At 36.1% G+C, this 17,358-nt stretch overlaps 1 protein-coding gene across 1 annotated transcript in view; it reads left to right on the forward strand.

Moving 5' to 3' along the window:
• The first annotated feature begins 1,415 nt into the window (after nt 1-1,415).
• ADAM28 (ADAM metallopeptidase domain 28) overlaps nt 1,416-17,358 on the forward strand; it is a 78,037-nt gene continuing 62,094 nt past the window's right edge. The window contains exons 1-4 of the mRNA XM_013061835.2: nt 1,416-1,619; nt 8,858-8,961; nt 15,529-15,605; nt 17,149-17,227. Of these exons, the coding sequence (XP_012917289.1) occupies nt 1,571-1,619; nt 8,858-8,961; nt 15,529-15,605; nt 17,149-17,227 (309 nt within the window). The 5' untranslated portion in view covers nt 1,416-1,570. The remainder of the gene's footprint in view (nt 1,620-8,857; nt 8,962-15,528; nt 15,606-17,148; nt 17,228-17,358) is intronic.

A 17,358-nucleotide genomic window follows, 5' to 3' on the forward strand; every position in this document is an offset into this window, starting at 1 on the left:
CTATCTCCCTCACCAGATTATAAGCATCTCAAAGAGAATGACTATTTTCAACTGTGATTTCAGGGTCTTAGATGTAATATGTACTAGTGAATGTGCATAGAATTAATGGGGGAAATCATGTGACAATCAAAAAGTAGGTATAAGCTTTTTGTTCTCTGAAGAAGAAAAAGCAGTGGAACTTCGATTAAAAGAAAAGAAATGTGTGATATTCCTAATCTTTTGGCTGAAAGGCTCAGTAACTAGATTTAAACTTTGCCTTGTGGTTGTTAGTTGATGCTGTATGATATTTTGAAAAAATCAAAATCACTGTATTACAAAAATATCCTTTGGAATCCATAGAATAACTAATAATTTTAGTATTTAGTATTAATTCTAGTGGACCAAGAATTGGTGTTAGTCATAATCTCAGGAACTTGTATTTCATAGGAATAGTACTTGTATTTAATATATACACACACGTGTGTATGTGTGTGTGTATATATATGATGATTTCTCAGTAGAAGTAAGACTGGATTTATAAGTCAGCTATTAGAATGTGTGACTAAGAGCTCACACAATACTGAACTCAAATTCCACTCCTGCCACTTACAAGATATATGAGCTTGGGCAAACTGCTTAATCTTATTTACTATATAAAGGAAGGATAACTGAGTCTTAATCTTTTGAATCCTTTATCTTTTTAAATCCTAGTATTTTAACCTACAAAATAGGAGTAAAATGGCATTTATCATACAGAAGTATCATAACAATTAATATGATAATAAGTATAAAGGATCTGGAACTTAGTAAAGCAACTCAACCGTAGCTATTTAACTTGTTACACAGTGTGATATTTGGACATGTCGGCTTAGCCTCACTATGACCAATGACAGCTCCTACAGCTTTTCTGTAAATTACATCCTTTGAGACTTGAAGGCTTTCCCTAACTCCTGGTTGTTAGTAATGATACAAATGCCCTTGGGGATCTGATAAGCCTTGAGCTTGTATTGTCACACATTCTTATTTCAGAATAGTTCAAGCTCCCTGGTGCACCATTGTGTGAGAATAGAATACGAGATAACCGAAAAGAATTTTATGTAATAACTGGATTGGATTAGAAATTGTTTTATTGACAGCATATGTATGTGAGGGAAGAAGAACATTTGTAACAACTTGTTGCTAACATAGCAAACACATATATAAATATTTACATATATTTATAATGTACATAATAAATACACATATTTACCAAGGTTCATCAAAGTCAGTTATGTCAATCAAGGTAGCTTATTGGGCTATAGTAATATACTGGAAACATACTACCTCTGAGTGGGGAATATGGGGAAGCCGGAAAGAGAAACAGGAGGAGGAGTCCTAAAGCCTGCAGGCGGCCGGAATTTTTGCCCACGGGTGCCATTGTCACAGGACCACAGCTCCAAGGTTGTGCAACACCTTTAGTAAACACTTCCTGAAAGCAGACAAGAATGAACCCAGGAGTTTCATTCTGTCTCACTTGAGCGGAGGCTGGGAGAGACCGAGCAGTGCTCTCAGAGTGTGAAGGACAGGTGCTGCGCCCCTGAGCTCCCCCAGTATGTGGCTGGGGCTTCTGACCACCACTTTCCTCCTTTCTCCAGTTCCAGGTAAGTGTCTGATTCCTTTTCAGGTTCTGGTAAATATGTCAGTGAACTGCTTGCTTTTCATCGTCTCTCAATAGTTTTATTTATTTATTTTTAAGCCAATTTTACTAACCAGTTGGGCTGGTTTGGATCTGTTGTTTTGGGGGGAGTGTGACTGATATAAACTTTCCACGTAAAGGAGAGGCAAGGAGATGCCTTGAATCGATATGTCTGATCTGAGAATACATAGATATCAAAGGGGAAACTTCATATAATTTAATTTAAATAGTAAATATGATCTTCGAGTCAAAACGTGAAATTCCTCAAATCCCACCTTATCATTTTCTTTTTATTTATTTATTTATTTATTTATTTTTTTATAAACATTTATTTTTATCCCCAGGGGTGTGCTGTGAAGTGTGTAAACCACCTTATCATTTTTAAAGCAGTAGAGATGCAGTGGATTTGACTAGCTATTGGTGCAGAAGCCTCTCAGAAGTATCTGCTGTTATTATCCGGACCAGTTTGGCTGGTCTTATTCCTTTTGGGTGTACATTTTTTTGTTTTGTCCTTCCATAACTGGTGATAATAAATATGTCAGTTAGAAATAAATAATTGACTGATTCGATAACTATAAAGCATTGTGCTATTACTTGGTTAAAACAATTGTGCTGCTAAGCTTAAGCTGATAATTTACTTCCATTTTGAATTTAAGAATTCAAACTAGAGGAATTTTACTTTTCAATAATAAATCAATTCTAGCATATCTCTCCATTTCTGAAAAATCTACCAATTAGATTTTGGTTAGATTAGATTGGGCAACATTTCCTTAGTTTATTTCTATTTCTAGAGCTTAGTTAAGTCACCACATCAGCTTCAGTGCCTGGGAATAACAAACCTTCTCTTTGGTTTTAGAATGCTTGCTGGGACTTAGTAATGGGAGCAGACTGTCAACAAGTACCAGGCTAGGGAGGGAAAGATTCTCCTCACCCTTGCACTCACTCAACACTTTGTGGGTAAAAGTGATTTTCCCCACTCCTGGTTCCTGATTTGTTTTCCAGACTTATGAAATTTTTACTTAAGATCAATTAAATATAGAACTGTACTAGGCATTTAAGTTATTGACTCAAAATTTCCGCTTTGTGAGTCAAACTTAATAGAAATCTTCTTTCCTTACATTCTCCAAAAGTGTTATCCCTAAAAATTCTTTGGGATCCTTTACTTAGTTGGAATATAAGAGTTGTTTGGGACCTACTTTATCCAACAGCATAAAGATCAAGCAGGCTCTATTAACAAAATCACATAGATAACCCTAGAGTCCACCCACGTGACAGCTTTTTCAGTAAAATTAGGCTTTAAGGGGGCACCTGGGTGGCTCAGTCTGTTAAGTGTCTGCCTTTGGCTCAGATCATGATCCCAGCATTCTGCATGGGGCTCCTTGCATGGTGGGGAGACTATTCCTCCTTTTCCCCCTCCCCTTGCTTGTGCTCTTTTGTGCTCTCTCTCTCTCTGTCAAATAAATAAATAAAATCTTGGGAAAAAAAGAGTATATGAGCTCATTTCCCCCTCTCTTTGCATTCACAACATGGCACCAAGAGGCATCTTCCTTAGAAATCATGCCTCAAGCTGTAGATCTTCAAGGGCTTAGTGGTGGGAACAGAGGTTCTGCAGTGTCTTTTGTGAGAATAGGGGTTCATATAGGCAATTATCCCTTATCTTCCACCTTGAACAGAGAGTCACCCCACTCTCTACCTTCCATCTTGTATTTTCAACTATCTTCTTGGTATTATTCTCGTTGATATTATTACCACATGGATTTATTTCCCAGTCAGAATGTAAAAAAATAAAGGAATTTGCATTTCTCTTCCTTTTTGTTTATCTGCCCCCATCATCCAAAGAAAAAAATATGCAACTCAGATCATGACTTGTGCTCAGTTTCTGTATACATGAAATGAAAGAGTGAAACATAAGTAGGTCAGCTGTTTGTATGTCCTTCACAATCCCCTGAGAGAAATAATTAATAGAATTTCATCATAGGAAAAAAAACCCCAAATAGTTAAAGGGAAGTGACAGTTGTTTAAGGGAGAATATAAGGGAAATGACAAGAGAGAAAGGTCTTCAAGATATTCCAGCAGGATATCTAGGGGATATAGTACTTTTTGAAATTATTTTGTTTCAAATTAGCCATCCTTTCTTGTCTTTATAAGGTGACTAGATGACCCTTAGAAGTATTTATAATTTAATCTTATTAGCCAAAATGATAGACTTAATCGGGATGTGTTTTCCCTCAATGTTTGCACTCACTTTTACAATACTAAATTTAAAAGTACCAGATAGTTTGAGGGGGGTACAGAGAAGCCCAGATCTGAGGTCAATATTGAATAAACTCTGATCCAGGTCTGAATGTCATGTGTTTTGTCTGGAAAGACACTCTCTAAAGAGTTTGGAACAGATCTGAACAAAAATGAAAATGTCAATATTATGCATTATAGCTAAACTCCAAAACTGCCCCAAACTTATTAAAAAATAAAGTAGCAACCCACACCAGGGCCTGTTGTATTAATCTTGTCAATGCGTTTTAACTTTTTAAAAACTAATAAACAGTAAAATAATTATCTAACCCAAGCCAAAATAATAGTTTTATTTTTCTTGATCTAGTTTTTCTTGTCAGAAGTAATCCAACATGTGAGTTCTGTGGGAGAGAGAAAGCAAGTATTAACATGAATTAGTAGAAACATATTGTGTTACATTTCAGATTTGTTTAATCCCTGGATGGCAGTTAGTTGTGTTTATTCCACAGGCTTCAAGATAATTAGCCTGATGTTATTCAGCTGGGAGGAGGCTGTCTCATTTCCATCCACCTTAAGGATGAATGAGCCAAACAATATTTAGGTCTGTCCATTTTTCTAACGGCTGTCTAATTTGTTATAATTCAAGTCTCGTTCTTTCATGGGCTTTCTTGGTTTCATAAAAATTGGAGCCATTAAAAGAAATTCTATCTGTTTCTCTTAGACAATGTACTCTGTTGCAAGAGTTTGAGAAGAGCTGAAGGTCTGTTGGTTTCAACTGAAGAAAAGGAGAAGGTCCCAGAGGCTTTTAAAAAAAATACTCTGGTTCATTTGTTGATTAATTTTGTTTGTCATTGGGAAGTGCTCAGCATCAAAGAGTTGGGAATAAATTTCTCCACTAATTTACATACTTGGCTCCTTATTTAAGTCAATTCGTAATTTCTGATTTCATAAAACATTAAGATTTAGATACTAACTAGAATCATGGAGATGAGTGTGTATATATATAATTATTATTATGTTATATTATGTTAGTCAATATGTACCTCATTAGATGAGTTGCATATTAAGAAAACCTGCAGTGGGGAGATTCAAATTAAAACCACATTGAGATATCACCTTACACCAGTTAGAATGGCCAAAATTAACAAAACAGAAAACAACATGTGTTGGAGAGGATGTGGAGAAAGGGGAACCCTCTTGCACTGTTGGTGGGAATGCAAGTTGGTGCAGCCACTTTGGAGAACAGTGTGGAGATTCCTCAAGAAATTAAAAATAGAACTTCCCTATGACCCTGCCATTGCACTCCTGGGTATTTACCCCAAAGATACAGATGTTGTGCAAAGAAGGGCCATCTGTACCCCAATGTTTATAGCAGCAATGGCCACGGTCGCCAAACTATGGAAAGAACCAAGATGCCCTTCAACGGATGAATGGATAAGGAAGATGTGGTCCATATACACTATGGAGGATTATGTCTCCATCAGAAAGGATGAATACCCAACTTTTGTAGCAACATGGATGGGACTGGAAGAGATTATGCTGAGTGAAATAAGTCAAGCAGAGAGAGTCAATTATCATATGGTTTCACTTATCTGTGGAGCATAACAAATATCATGGAGGACCAGAGATGTTAGAGAGGAGAAGGGAGTTGGGGTAAATTGGAAGGGGAAGTGAATAATGAGAGAATATGGACTCTGAAAAACAATCTGAGGGGTTTGAAGTGGCGGGGGGGTGAGAGGTTGGGGTACGAGGTGGTGGGTATTCTAGAGGGCACGGGTTGCATGGAGCACTGGGTGTGGTGAAAAATAATGAATACTGTTTTTCTGAAAATAAATAAATCAATTTAAAAAAAAAGAAAAGAAAACCTGTAGTGGTTGGATTGGCCTCTTTCCCTCACCACTTCTGAATGGGAAAATTGTGTGGGCTATCATTTTTTGCTTTTATAAAAGAATCAATTATAATTAGCTATTATTTTATGACCTCAGGGTAACTTGGACTAATATTTACTCTCAGAATAGTGTGTGTATTGGATGAAACCACTTTTTATATAGGACTTTTAGAAGAGTTACTCTGGTCGCAACATTGGTGAATATATGGCTTTATGAACTCTATATTAATGGGACTAATTGCATTGATTGGACACAATACATTAGAGAGCATGTGGTTGCCTTATGGTATGCTTATTTGGTACTATGGGTTTACAAGAAGCTCCAGGGAATTGTGTCAACACCATCAGTTCATTTCTGGCAAGAGTAATTTTCTTACCTTGTGACATCTTATTATTTTGAAATAAGTATAATAATTATAAACATTTCAACTCGATGTTAATAAAATGATTGGTAATATAACTCTAGATTTTTGAATTTGTTATAATTTTTTATAAAACAATTTTATTATTTTCCTTTACCAAAAACTAATTAAATAGAAAGAAAAATGCCCAGTAATTATCTCTTTAAAAACAAGAAGTCATTGAGGTAACTTATGTACTTTTTGAAGTCTTGACTATGTAATAAGACTTATTTTATCACACCCACTTAAAAATTTATCCAAATGATCATCACTTCTTCAAGAAGATTATGAGGAATCCTGTATTTATTTGCATAAAATCATAGACTGCTTGAACTGTTCTTAAAGATCATTTAATCTGCTGTGTCTGTTCAAACAGTTAATAAATTAGAACCAAAGCCAAGTTTTAAGTATTCTAGGATTGAATCCATAGCTTTAAGGTATTTTGAAATGTTTTAAGAGTAAATCTTGAGACACATGCATACACACACACACACACACACACACACACACAAGAATATTACTCAGTCATCAAAAAGAATGAAATCTTGCCCTTTGCAACCATATAGATGGAACTAGAGCGCATTATGCTAAGTGAAATAAGTCAATCAGAGAAAGAAAAATATATGATTGCACTCATATGTGAAATTTAAGAAACAAAACATGAACATAGGGGAAGGAAAGGAAAAATAAGATGAAAACAGAGAGGGAGACAAATGATAAAAAAATTATTTATTTGAGAGAGAGAGCACAAGCGAGGGGAATGGCAGATAGAGAAGAAGCAGGTGCCCACCAAGCAGGGATCCTGATGTGGGGCTCAATCCCAGGACCCTGAGATCATGATGTGAGTCAGAAGGCAGATGCCTAACCGGCTGTGCCAACCAGGCATCACTACCACAGAAAACTCTTATTATAGGAAACAAACTGAGGGTTGCAGAAGGGCAGGTTGGTGGTGGGATGGGGTAGAGGGTGATGACCATTAAGGAGGATACTTGAGGAATGAGCACTGGGTATTATATGCAACAGATGAATCACTAAATTCTATCTCTGAAACTAATAATACATTGTATGTTAATTAAATTGAATTTAAATGTTAAAAAAGTAAATATTGAGCCAGTGAAAGAGAAATCATTCCATCCCTTTAATTGTTCATTTTTGACCCAATGAGTTTTTAGCTCATTACTTTTCCTGTTCTTCGAAGTTAGAAGTAAATAGCTCTTGAGAGGTCAAGTGCATTTAGCCATCCTAAAATGATAAGAAAAAAATTGACAAAACTACAGTTTTTTTTAAAAGATTCTGCTTTAGTTTTTAAAATAAATATTCTCTGGAGCATCATTGGGATAAATGTACAAGTCATCCAAGATGACTAACAAAAGAAATACTCACTTGTATTTGTGAAAAGATCAACAATAATAGCAAATTTATATTACTATAAAATTTAGGGTTGAGTAATTTAATGAGCTGGGATTATCTTTAGAGAGCACGCTAGTCAAAAGACAGAACTAAAGCCTTTCCAGTCCGTAGTGTTAGTCAATTGCGAGACTGGGGCCACAGTTTAGTTCCTACTGCATCTATATTCTGGGTAGACCAGTAGCCCCTTGAAAAACCAAAGAACTGGTTTATTGACATTTCCTTATCCATTACTCTACCCAGAGCAAGGACTGATCAAGTGAACAAATAAAAGAGAAAATAGAAAATTAAGTGTTAGCATTGGGAAAACTCTGAATTCCTCTGAAAAATAGCTTGTGGAGGGGCGCCTATGTGGCTCAGTTGGTTAAGCATCTGATTTTTTATTTTGGCTCAGAACATGATCTCAGGGTCTTGAGATGGAGCCCCGAGTTGTCTTGTGCTGAGCTTTGAATCTGCTTGGGATTCTCTCTCCTCCTCTTCCTCTGCCCCTCCTTGCTTGCTCGTGTGTGCCTGCATACTCTCTCTCTCTCTCTCAAAAAATAAAATTAAAAAAAAATAACTTGTAACAACAATTCAAAATATAGATAGAAGGTTGGATGAGATAACTATTCAGTTCTCTTTCAATATGACTGCAGGCTCAAAAATTTTCCTTCCAGACCAGTAAAAGTGTTTTAAATTTTACTTATCTAATTTTCATTTTTTCATGCTTTGTATGCAAAAATGAAAGTTTATCTGTATTACAAAAGCCAAGCATTCTATGGAGCTTATATTGGAGCTTTTCTTACTGTCTTAGTTTCATTCATTACAATTGGAAAATATAAGAAAAGTATGAGAGTCAGAAATGGCATGCATTAGTTATTTCATTTTTGTAACAATGTAGTTTTCAGAGTACTTCTACACAATTATGCCAACATTGATTAGTATCTTAGAAGATTAGTTTGGCTTTTGCCTTGCTGTACTAGCTTTTTGCCTGTACTCTTTGCTATATTCCTGTATAGAGGATTCAAGGTAGCAAATAGAGATGAAAAAAATCCCAAAGAAATATTTTTACCAAATAGAGAAACACTTTTAGCGGGAAAATAGGTTCAAGATTTGAAAGGTAGTGTGGACTTCTGATTTTGTCTATCTCTAAACTTAAATAATTCTCTGACGTAACTCAGTTAAACCTCTCTATATAACATTATCCATCAGAAATGCAATAAGGCTGATTATTTCCAACCATCTTGTTTATTTGTTCTGCTCTGCTAAATCTTCTCTTACTTTCTTCCCCCTCAGTAAATGCTATCAAGGAACTCCCTGGAGTAAAGAACTATGAAGTAGTTTATCCCAGAAGACTCCATTCAGTACATAAAAGAGAAGTCAAGGAGGCAGAGCAACAGGTACAGCTTTTGACTTAATGAAGAATCTTGAAAAAACATACATACATATTTTACATATGCTATACACATAGATATATAACTATAACATATATATACATATTTAATTATATACATTTATTTGCATTTGTTGTTTGACCTTATTTTTATTAATCTTCACAATAACACAGTATTCTATTATCAGTCTCATTTTGAAGATGAGGATTCTGACAACTGAAATAAACTGCCCATGGTCACACAAAAAGTAAACTTGAATACTTTTATGGTAATTTGTGACTCTTCCAAAGATATTAGATACAACTTATTTTATCTATTATTGATTGATCATCTATGTGTCTATGTACACACATACAAACAAAACCATAAATATTAAAGTAGAAAACAAAATATTGTAGATGAAAATTAAGCTAGAATGAATTACTATGGTTAAACATAAAATTTACCTTTGTCTTTTCTAAAGAGAAATTTATTAAAATTTGTATGGTTCTTATTACTTAATGAAAAAACACATTCTTAATCAAATGATAAAAGCTAAAACACAGTGATTCATTCAGCAATTTTCTAAATACCTGCACCCAAAAGTTTTCTGCTGAGAGCCAGGAAAAATATAGATAAATGAGACATAGATAATAACTTGAAGAAATATTTTGAGATGCCACTCCCTGGGAGTACATACCCCCCACCACTGGGTAAGGTTCCTAAAATATGATTTCTTCTAAAGCAAACATTTATAATAGCAGAACCCATAGTAGACCCTGTTTATCAAAACATTTCTTCCAACAAAATGTTTCTGTTAAATTTGAATGGGATCTTTATGCATTGGATTCCTTATCAGTATGGTCCCTTTAAATGTTTTCTAGCATTCTCTTAAAAATATCAATATCAGAACACCTAGGTGGCTCAGTTGGTTAACCATCCATCTTTGGCTCAGGTCCCAGGACCTGGGATCAAGCCCCGTGTTGGGCTCTCTGCTCAGTGCGGAGCCTGCTTCTTTCTCCCTCTTCCTCTGCCTGCCATTCCCTCTGCTTGTACGCGCTCTCTCTCTAACAAATAAGTAAATAAAAAAAATTTTTAAATGCCAGATACATTTTGTCACTGAATATTTTGAGGAAAATTTGAATACACATGTAGTGTTTTTATCATAGGTATAAAGTGATTTCCTTCTAAAACAAATTTAAGCTTTTGAACAACTTAATTTGATGAAAAACTAGAATAGTTTTTCATCCCCCTTTAGTACAAGAATTACTGGTAGTTACTATTCTATATAGTAGAATAGTTACTCTACTTTACTCTACTATTCTACACAGTAGTACTGGTATCTCATAGATGTAGTTGATGCATTGTGCTTGATATTTATCCCAAACACATTATTTGTCTAGTGCACAACTCGATTAACTGGTTGTATGAGCTTTAGGTTTTCCCAATCCATAGTGGAAGGGTAAAGGACCTGAACTGAAAAGCCTTGTTTATGCTCAACATCTTAACATTGTTAATTTTCTCTGTATAAATTTAGATGTAAGTGAACTTCAAATTCTGTGTCTTTAAACTGAGATAATAATAGCCATGCTTATCTTATATGACTATTCTGAGAAAACTTACTGAAAAGCAAAGCAGAATACAATTATTAAGTCCCTGCTCAAAATTATATTATGGCACTACCTACGTAACTCACCAAACTTCACTTCTTAGGACTCATCATCTTGGCTCTTTTGCTTGATGCTATGGTTTACTAAACCATTTTGTCTTCTTTCTGCTTCTTGATAAAACCTCCATTTTAGTCAGCTTTGGTATTCTCAAGACCTTTCTTAAGAATATACTTATTGCTACCTATCTGCCCTTTAGGAATTTTTTCCCCTACATAACTTGTTCTCCGTTTATGTAATGCCCAGTCCATCTTACATTCTTTGTGAAGTCAACACAGAATAGTCCATGCTTCAGGAAAGGTCAGTGTTACACCATTTGGCTCTTGATTTTCTTTTAATATTGATTTTACTATAGTGTGTGTGTATGTGTGTGTGTGTGTGTGTGTGTGAGTGTGTGTGTGTGTGTGTGCATGTTCTGCATGTCTGTGAGTGTAAGTTTAATCTTCTCTTCTGATTTAAAATGGCCAAGCACAATTTAAAAAAAAAAAAAGAAAAAAGTATTTTCTGCGTCTTTAACATGCCTCTTCCCCCCCTTCACCCTCATCTTTCACCCCGTCCTATGAAAAGTATTCCATAAATGCCTTTTGGTTCAAAAAAATCCTACAAAACGTGTCAATTTTATCTTTTGAAAGAAATAAAACCATTACACCAAATTCCATAGAGATTGGAATATGCCTAAATGACTTTCATGCTTTAATTCCATTTTTATTTTTAGAGTTTTGTGTAATATATTTGCAAACTTCTCCTTGCTGCCTTCAGTTGTAGACAGTAGAAGGTAACATATTAGCCATGAAGAATGGAAAGGGGGAAGCACTGAGTGATTTCAGCCATCTCACAAATATGTGTAACTCAGACATGTTTGCCTTTTAGCATTCAAACGGCATTGATGTTCTCAGGGGCTACTTGATGCCTTTGAAGTACCCCACAGCAAGAATGTGATCAAACCATTAAAAGTAATTCCTGACTAAAGAAACATTCCAAAAGCATCGATCTGCTTTTCCCAGGCAGTGGTTTCCATGTTCTGGTATTTCAGAATTTCACCTCCTTACGCTGGTCACAGATGTTTAGTTTCCATTCTTACAGCTCCTGCTATAGATTCTACTGTGTGCAGAACAACCAGATTTAGCAAGTAAAAATACAGGATATTCAGTTAAATTTGAATGTCAGATAAACAATGAATGCTTTTTTTTTTTTAGTGTAAGTAATCTCAAATATTGTAGGCTTATATTTAGAAAATTATTCACTTTGTGTGGAATTCAGATTTAACTGATGTCCTGTATTTTATGCGACAGTCACACCATGTGTCTTTTGTCACTTCCCTCTGATCATCTAGGGCTAAGCCTTTGTAGTCTCTGATTCCAGCCACCATTTTGGTTATGCATGTAAAGTCCCATGTTGCTTCATGTCTGGTATTTCAGTTCTGCTCTGTCAGGGTGACTGAATTGTATCACATCACACTTGTCTCATAAACATAGGTTAGAGAAGCCAGGTAATCCTTATCTGCCACACAGAAGGCACATTCTTTTGACATAGAATCTTCTCTTTTTGTTCAGGTACAGCTTATGACCAATAAGAACACTGTCCTATTAGATAGAAGCCAAGTTCTTAGAAGTTATCCTCGAGGCTTTTCAGTTGAGACTATTGGTCTTCCTTGTGCAAGGAATTGATTAGCAATTTCTTGAAACATCTAGACTTTGGAATGCATGTGACTGAAGGGATCTCTGCATCCCATAGATGTAACATAGATCTAGTTAGTCTAGATTATTCACTCTTCAAGGCAGTGGAGATGTGGAGGACATGTGTACTTATTATTATGCAACTGTGCCCTCTACTGGTCCAGAGAACAGAAGCACTAGCTTTACTTTGCTATTCCAAGAGCCTGGCCTCATCCTTCTGACTTCATCGCACCTGGCCCAATTACTTAAGATTTGAGCTAGAATGAAATGATCCTTTGAAACATTTTCTGGAGTGGACATTCAAGGCCAGAGTAGAAACATGAATTCCATATTCATTATCGTATTTTTAATTATATTTTATATGCATGGCACAAGGAAAACTAAGTATTTGTTGCATAAATAAGTAAATGGACAAATGGTTAAATGAATGAATTAGTACATTGTCCATAACTGCATAGATAATACTGGACTACGTGGTCCATAAATTTGCCAAGTACTTAATCAAGGTCCCTGATGTTGTGAACTTAACTTCAAAGGTAATCCCTATTTTCCCAGGATTCTGCCTCCAGAGCACACACACCTCCTTAGAGGCCAAAACTGCCATGCTGCTGGCCAGTGCCCCAAATAGAATATCTGGCAACACAATGCCTCCCTTACACTAGGAACAATTTCAGGCCTAAGCTAGGTCTGCCAGGGTTCCTGGAGGCCTCAGCTTACTGTATGTTATGACAACAGTTGTACTATTGCCATTAAGCCTTCCTGGGACTTCTAGGGTGTGATTTACTATTTGTTGTGTGCCTATGGGCATCATCTTGACTCTACACCCTCTCTTCCATCCTGGGAACATCCCAGATAGTGGTCTTCCCAGTCCACCCATTCAACCTTATCCATGGCATTTTTCCTGGAGGACGTTTATTTTTATGTCCCTGTGACCAGCTAACCTTACTCTTTGGGCTCCAAATCATTGCCTTCTAGTGGGTACTCTCCAAATCAAAGTGCATCTTTCCTCTCCTCATTCATAGTTCAGGACTCAGGTTGCACACAAGGAGGATAGTTTTTTGTTTTGTTTTGTTTTTGTTTTTGTTTTTGTTTTTGTTTTTGTTTTAGCAGGCATTTCTCTCTACCATGGACTTCTACTAGGGACATGAGGTTATCACATCACCCAGTGCAACCTCTTTCATAAAGACTTGTTTTCTTCCTTGTTGTTTCCTTTCATCTATAATCTATGCCAGTGTTGGCTAAAACTTCCAGTCCAAAAGCAATAATCTTTTCTAAAATAATCTCCAAATAACATTTTAGGTGAAAGTCCACTAAAATCCATTGCTAACACAAAATAGTTATCAGGAAGGCTTTTCTGGGAAGAAAATTATATCTGCTACCCTCCTAATATTTTAATTCCATCTGGCCTTTCTTAAATCTAAGTGATAAATGGTTACAATGATTCCCCATAACTGATTTTCAAACCTCAGGCCTTTTTTTCCCCCCAGCTGCTGTTATTCTTCAGTAAGGTGAGTTACAGCAGCCTCTCCTCATCTAGATCTGCAGTATAGGATACTTATACCCAGGAGCTTTTGACATCAGAGAGGACTCTAATAACTAACCATTTAAAGGGAATGGGGGCCATTCCAACTGACCTTGGAGATGGTGCATCCCTGCACAATCCTCCTGACCTGAAGTGTCTAATGCACTATATTCCCTTGCTGAGCTCAGGTGCTGCTCTGGCTAGGAGAGGGAGAAGAGAGGAGAAGCTTGGCCTTAGGTGCAGCCCAGCAGAGGAAATAGCACTCCATCATATTTGGTCAGCCATACTTAGATCTCTTTAATAACAATGTTGTGGCACTCCCCAGTGAATTTTTAGATTTTGAGTGTAACCATGGTTAATAATTCTGTTTTATAGAACAAAATTAGAATTTAGTACTCAATAGCATCTTCCCTAACATACAGTCTTCTGTATCTCTTTTTGTATATCTAAATCTTGAAACGGTTCTCCTTTTCCACATGAGGCTTTCTTGAGGTGATATTTTCTCTTTCTGAAGTCTTGAGATCTTAATTTCTCTCTGATTTTTGAATACATACACCTGTTGTTTTGTCCACATTCTGACCTCCAGTTAGCCATGAGAATACCATCAGACCAAAAATCATCAGTAGGAGTCTTTGAGGTCTTTGGGTCTGTGGACATACTATTCCTTCTTCTCAAATAAGTTCCCACCCTGCTTCACCTGGCTAATTCATAACTCAGCTTGCCTGGTACTTCCTCAAGAAAGCCTTTACAGACCTTAAGATGTTAGATGTTATCCTTTATCGTACAACATAAATCACTTTTATTGTCTTTCCACAGGATTATAAGCTTTCTGACAGTAGGGGTCAATTTTTCTTGCTTAGAGTTGAATTTCTAGAACTGAGTAGAATCATGCATATAACTAACACTCAGGTAATATTTATAAAATAGATGGGTGGATGGATGGATGGATAGAAAGTTCTCAGATAATTTGTCTATTCTGGTTGCAGAGTTGTTTGATTTGTTAAAAGAGGCTAGAAGCAGACATTTGGTATATAAACTATATAGACTACCATTAAAGAAAGAGATGAATGGATAAAGAAGATGTGGTATATATACACAATGGAATACTATGAAAAGAAATGAAATCTTGCCATTTGCGACGACATGGATGGAACTAGAGAGTATTATGCTTAGCAAAATAAGTCAACCAGAGAAAGACAAATATCATATGATCTCTCTGATATGAAGAAGTAGAGAGGCAACGTGAGGGGTTTGGGGGGTAGGAAAAGGATAAATAAAACAATATGGGATTGAGAGGGAGACAAACCATAAAAGACTCTTAATGTCACAAAACAAACTGATGGTTGACGGGGGTAGGGGGGTAGGGAGAGGGTGGTGGGGTTATGGACATTGGGGAAGGTATGTGCTATGGTGAAGTGTGTAAAGTGTGCTGTGAAGTGTGTAAACCTGGTGATTCACAGACCTGTACCCTGGGACTAATAATACATTATATGTTTATATAATATATATATGTTTATATAATGTTTTATATATTTATATATAATTTATATATGTTTATATATAATTTATATATATGTTTAAATAATATATATTATATATATAATTTTATAATATAAAATTTAAAAAAAGAAAGTAGGCATTGTTTTCCAATGATTAAAAAGATGAACACAGCTGAATGAATATTTGTGTGTGTTTATAATGACCAGTAAATGTTTGTGCATTTTTGCAGGAAAAATTTGAAACTGAATTGAAGTATAAAATTACAGTTAATGGGAAAATTGCAGTGCTTTACTTGAAAAAAAACAAGTAAGTGTTTTTATTTCTGATATTATCCTTACCGACAGCAAGTTAGTATGTGGAAAATGTGCTAATTGAGGCTTTTTCTGCTTAAGGCTCTCGAAAACCTCTGCTAATAAGTTTTTTTCTCTCAACTGGCCTGGGGGCAGGTGTTGGTGAATATTTGTTTCTATCAAAGTAGTGGAAACACATTGAGTAAAATAACAGTTTACTAGTGTTTGGACCCTTCCAGTAATAAAATATAATGCATGAGATAAAATTGTATCAAATTCTGTGAAAAAGCAGATTTTTAAATCTTACCCTACATTATTGTAGTTTATTATTCTAATACTCAAAGATTAAGATTTAAAACAATTTGTAACTATTTCCATCAGGGAAAAAAAAAACCAAACATGTATAATTAAATAAATTCAAGGACTAAAGAACAAGTCAGTGGTAAAGCCAGACTGGGCTCTCCTGATGCCCGCACCAGTGCTCCTCCCATCCAGCTACACACTGACCGTCCCACTTTCTCATGCGTTATATCGTCCTCTTGTTCTTTCATTGTCCGCATTCAGGTCAGTTACATTCAACATTTCTTTCAAGTTTCACTGCCTCGATTCTGACTCAGATCTTGATGATCCTATATCTCAACGACTTCAAAAGTAGTTTTCTCCCCTAATTCTGTGCTTTCAAGCTCTTTCAATCCCTAAACCATTCTATATAGTACAGCAAGATTGTTTTTCCTCAAATAAACTATTGCCATTTGCAAAAATCACAACTGCCTGGACTTTGGAAATGGTGTGGTAGAATAGAAATAGTACAGGTGTGGACTTTAGGCAGACTTAGATATGATCTTTTGCCCCTCGAACTGTGTCATCTTATCTGAAAAATGAAGCAAGTCATACTTACCTTATCAGACTGCAGAAATGATTAAACAAATGATCCATGTAAGGTGTCTAACTCAGTGGCTGGCACAGAGATAACATTTAACATATCCTAGTTACTTCCTTTCCTCCTTGCCCTGCCTCTTTAAAAGGAATATCCAGATTCCTATGTGCTGTCAGGTAATTGAAAGAATTCTGAGAAGCTCAGTGAAAATACCAGAAGGGCCCTACCTACCAAAGGCAAGTCATTGACCGCGAAACTTGCCACTGTTACAGTTCTTAGCAGTCCCTGGGAACTGAAAAGGAATGGGTGAAAATGTAGTTATCACAAACTGATGAGGAACGCTCTTTTTTCAGTCATTTTTTTAAGTCAACTCTACCCTTCTCAGTCCCATTCCTTCCTCAAGTCACCCCTCAGAGAAGTATCAAAGTGTCTGCTTTCTAGCAGACACTGTTCCACACTACTTAGGAATGTCCACACTACTCAGGAATGCCAAAGACTCAGCTCCCTCAGTCTTTGCATTGTAAGCATCCTCTTCGTGCTTGGACTCTGCTTGAGGGCTTAGTAGAAGGAGCTCAGGAGTTAAAAACTTTCCTAGACTACCAGTGGAAGCTTTCACTTTGACCAAGGCACTTTTCAATTAGCATGAGTAACCATGAAATTTTTTCTTTTTTTTTTCCTCCAGGGATCTCCTTGCACCAGGTTACATGGAAACACATTATAATTCCACTGGAGAGGAGGTCACCACAAACCCACAAATAATGGTAAAAGAGTATCCTAGAATCACTGTCATTTGGGGTGTGACCGGTACACCCAAGGGCAGTGAGTGTCATTGCCAGACAAATAGTGAAAATGAAACAGCATTTACAATGTTGGTGCTTTTTCCAGAAGTAGT

This window comes from Mustela putorius, unplaced genomic scaffold (genome assembly GCF_011764305.1).
Source record: "Mustela putorius furo isolate JIRA1106 unplaced genomic scaffold, ASM1176430v1.1 tig00003937_pilon_pilon_pilon, whole genome shotgun sequence".
Classification (NCBI taxonomy): domain Eukaryota; kingdom Metazoa; phylum Chordata; class Mammalia; order Carnivora; family Mustelidae; genus Mustela; species Mustela putorius.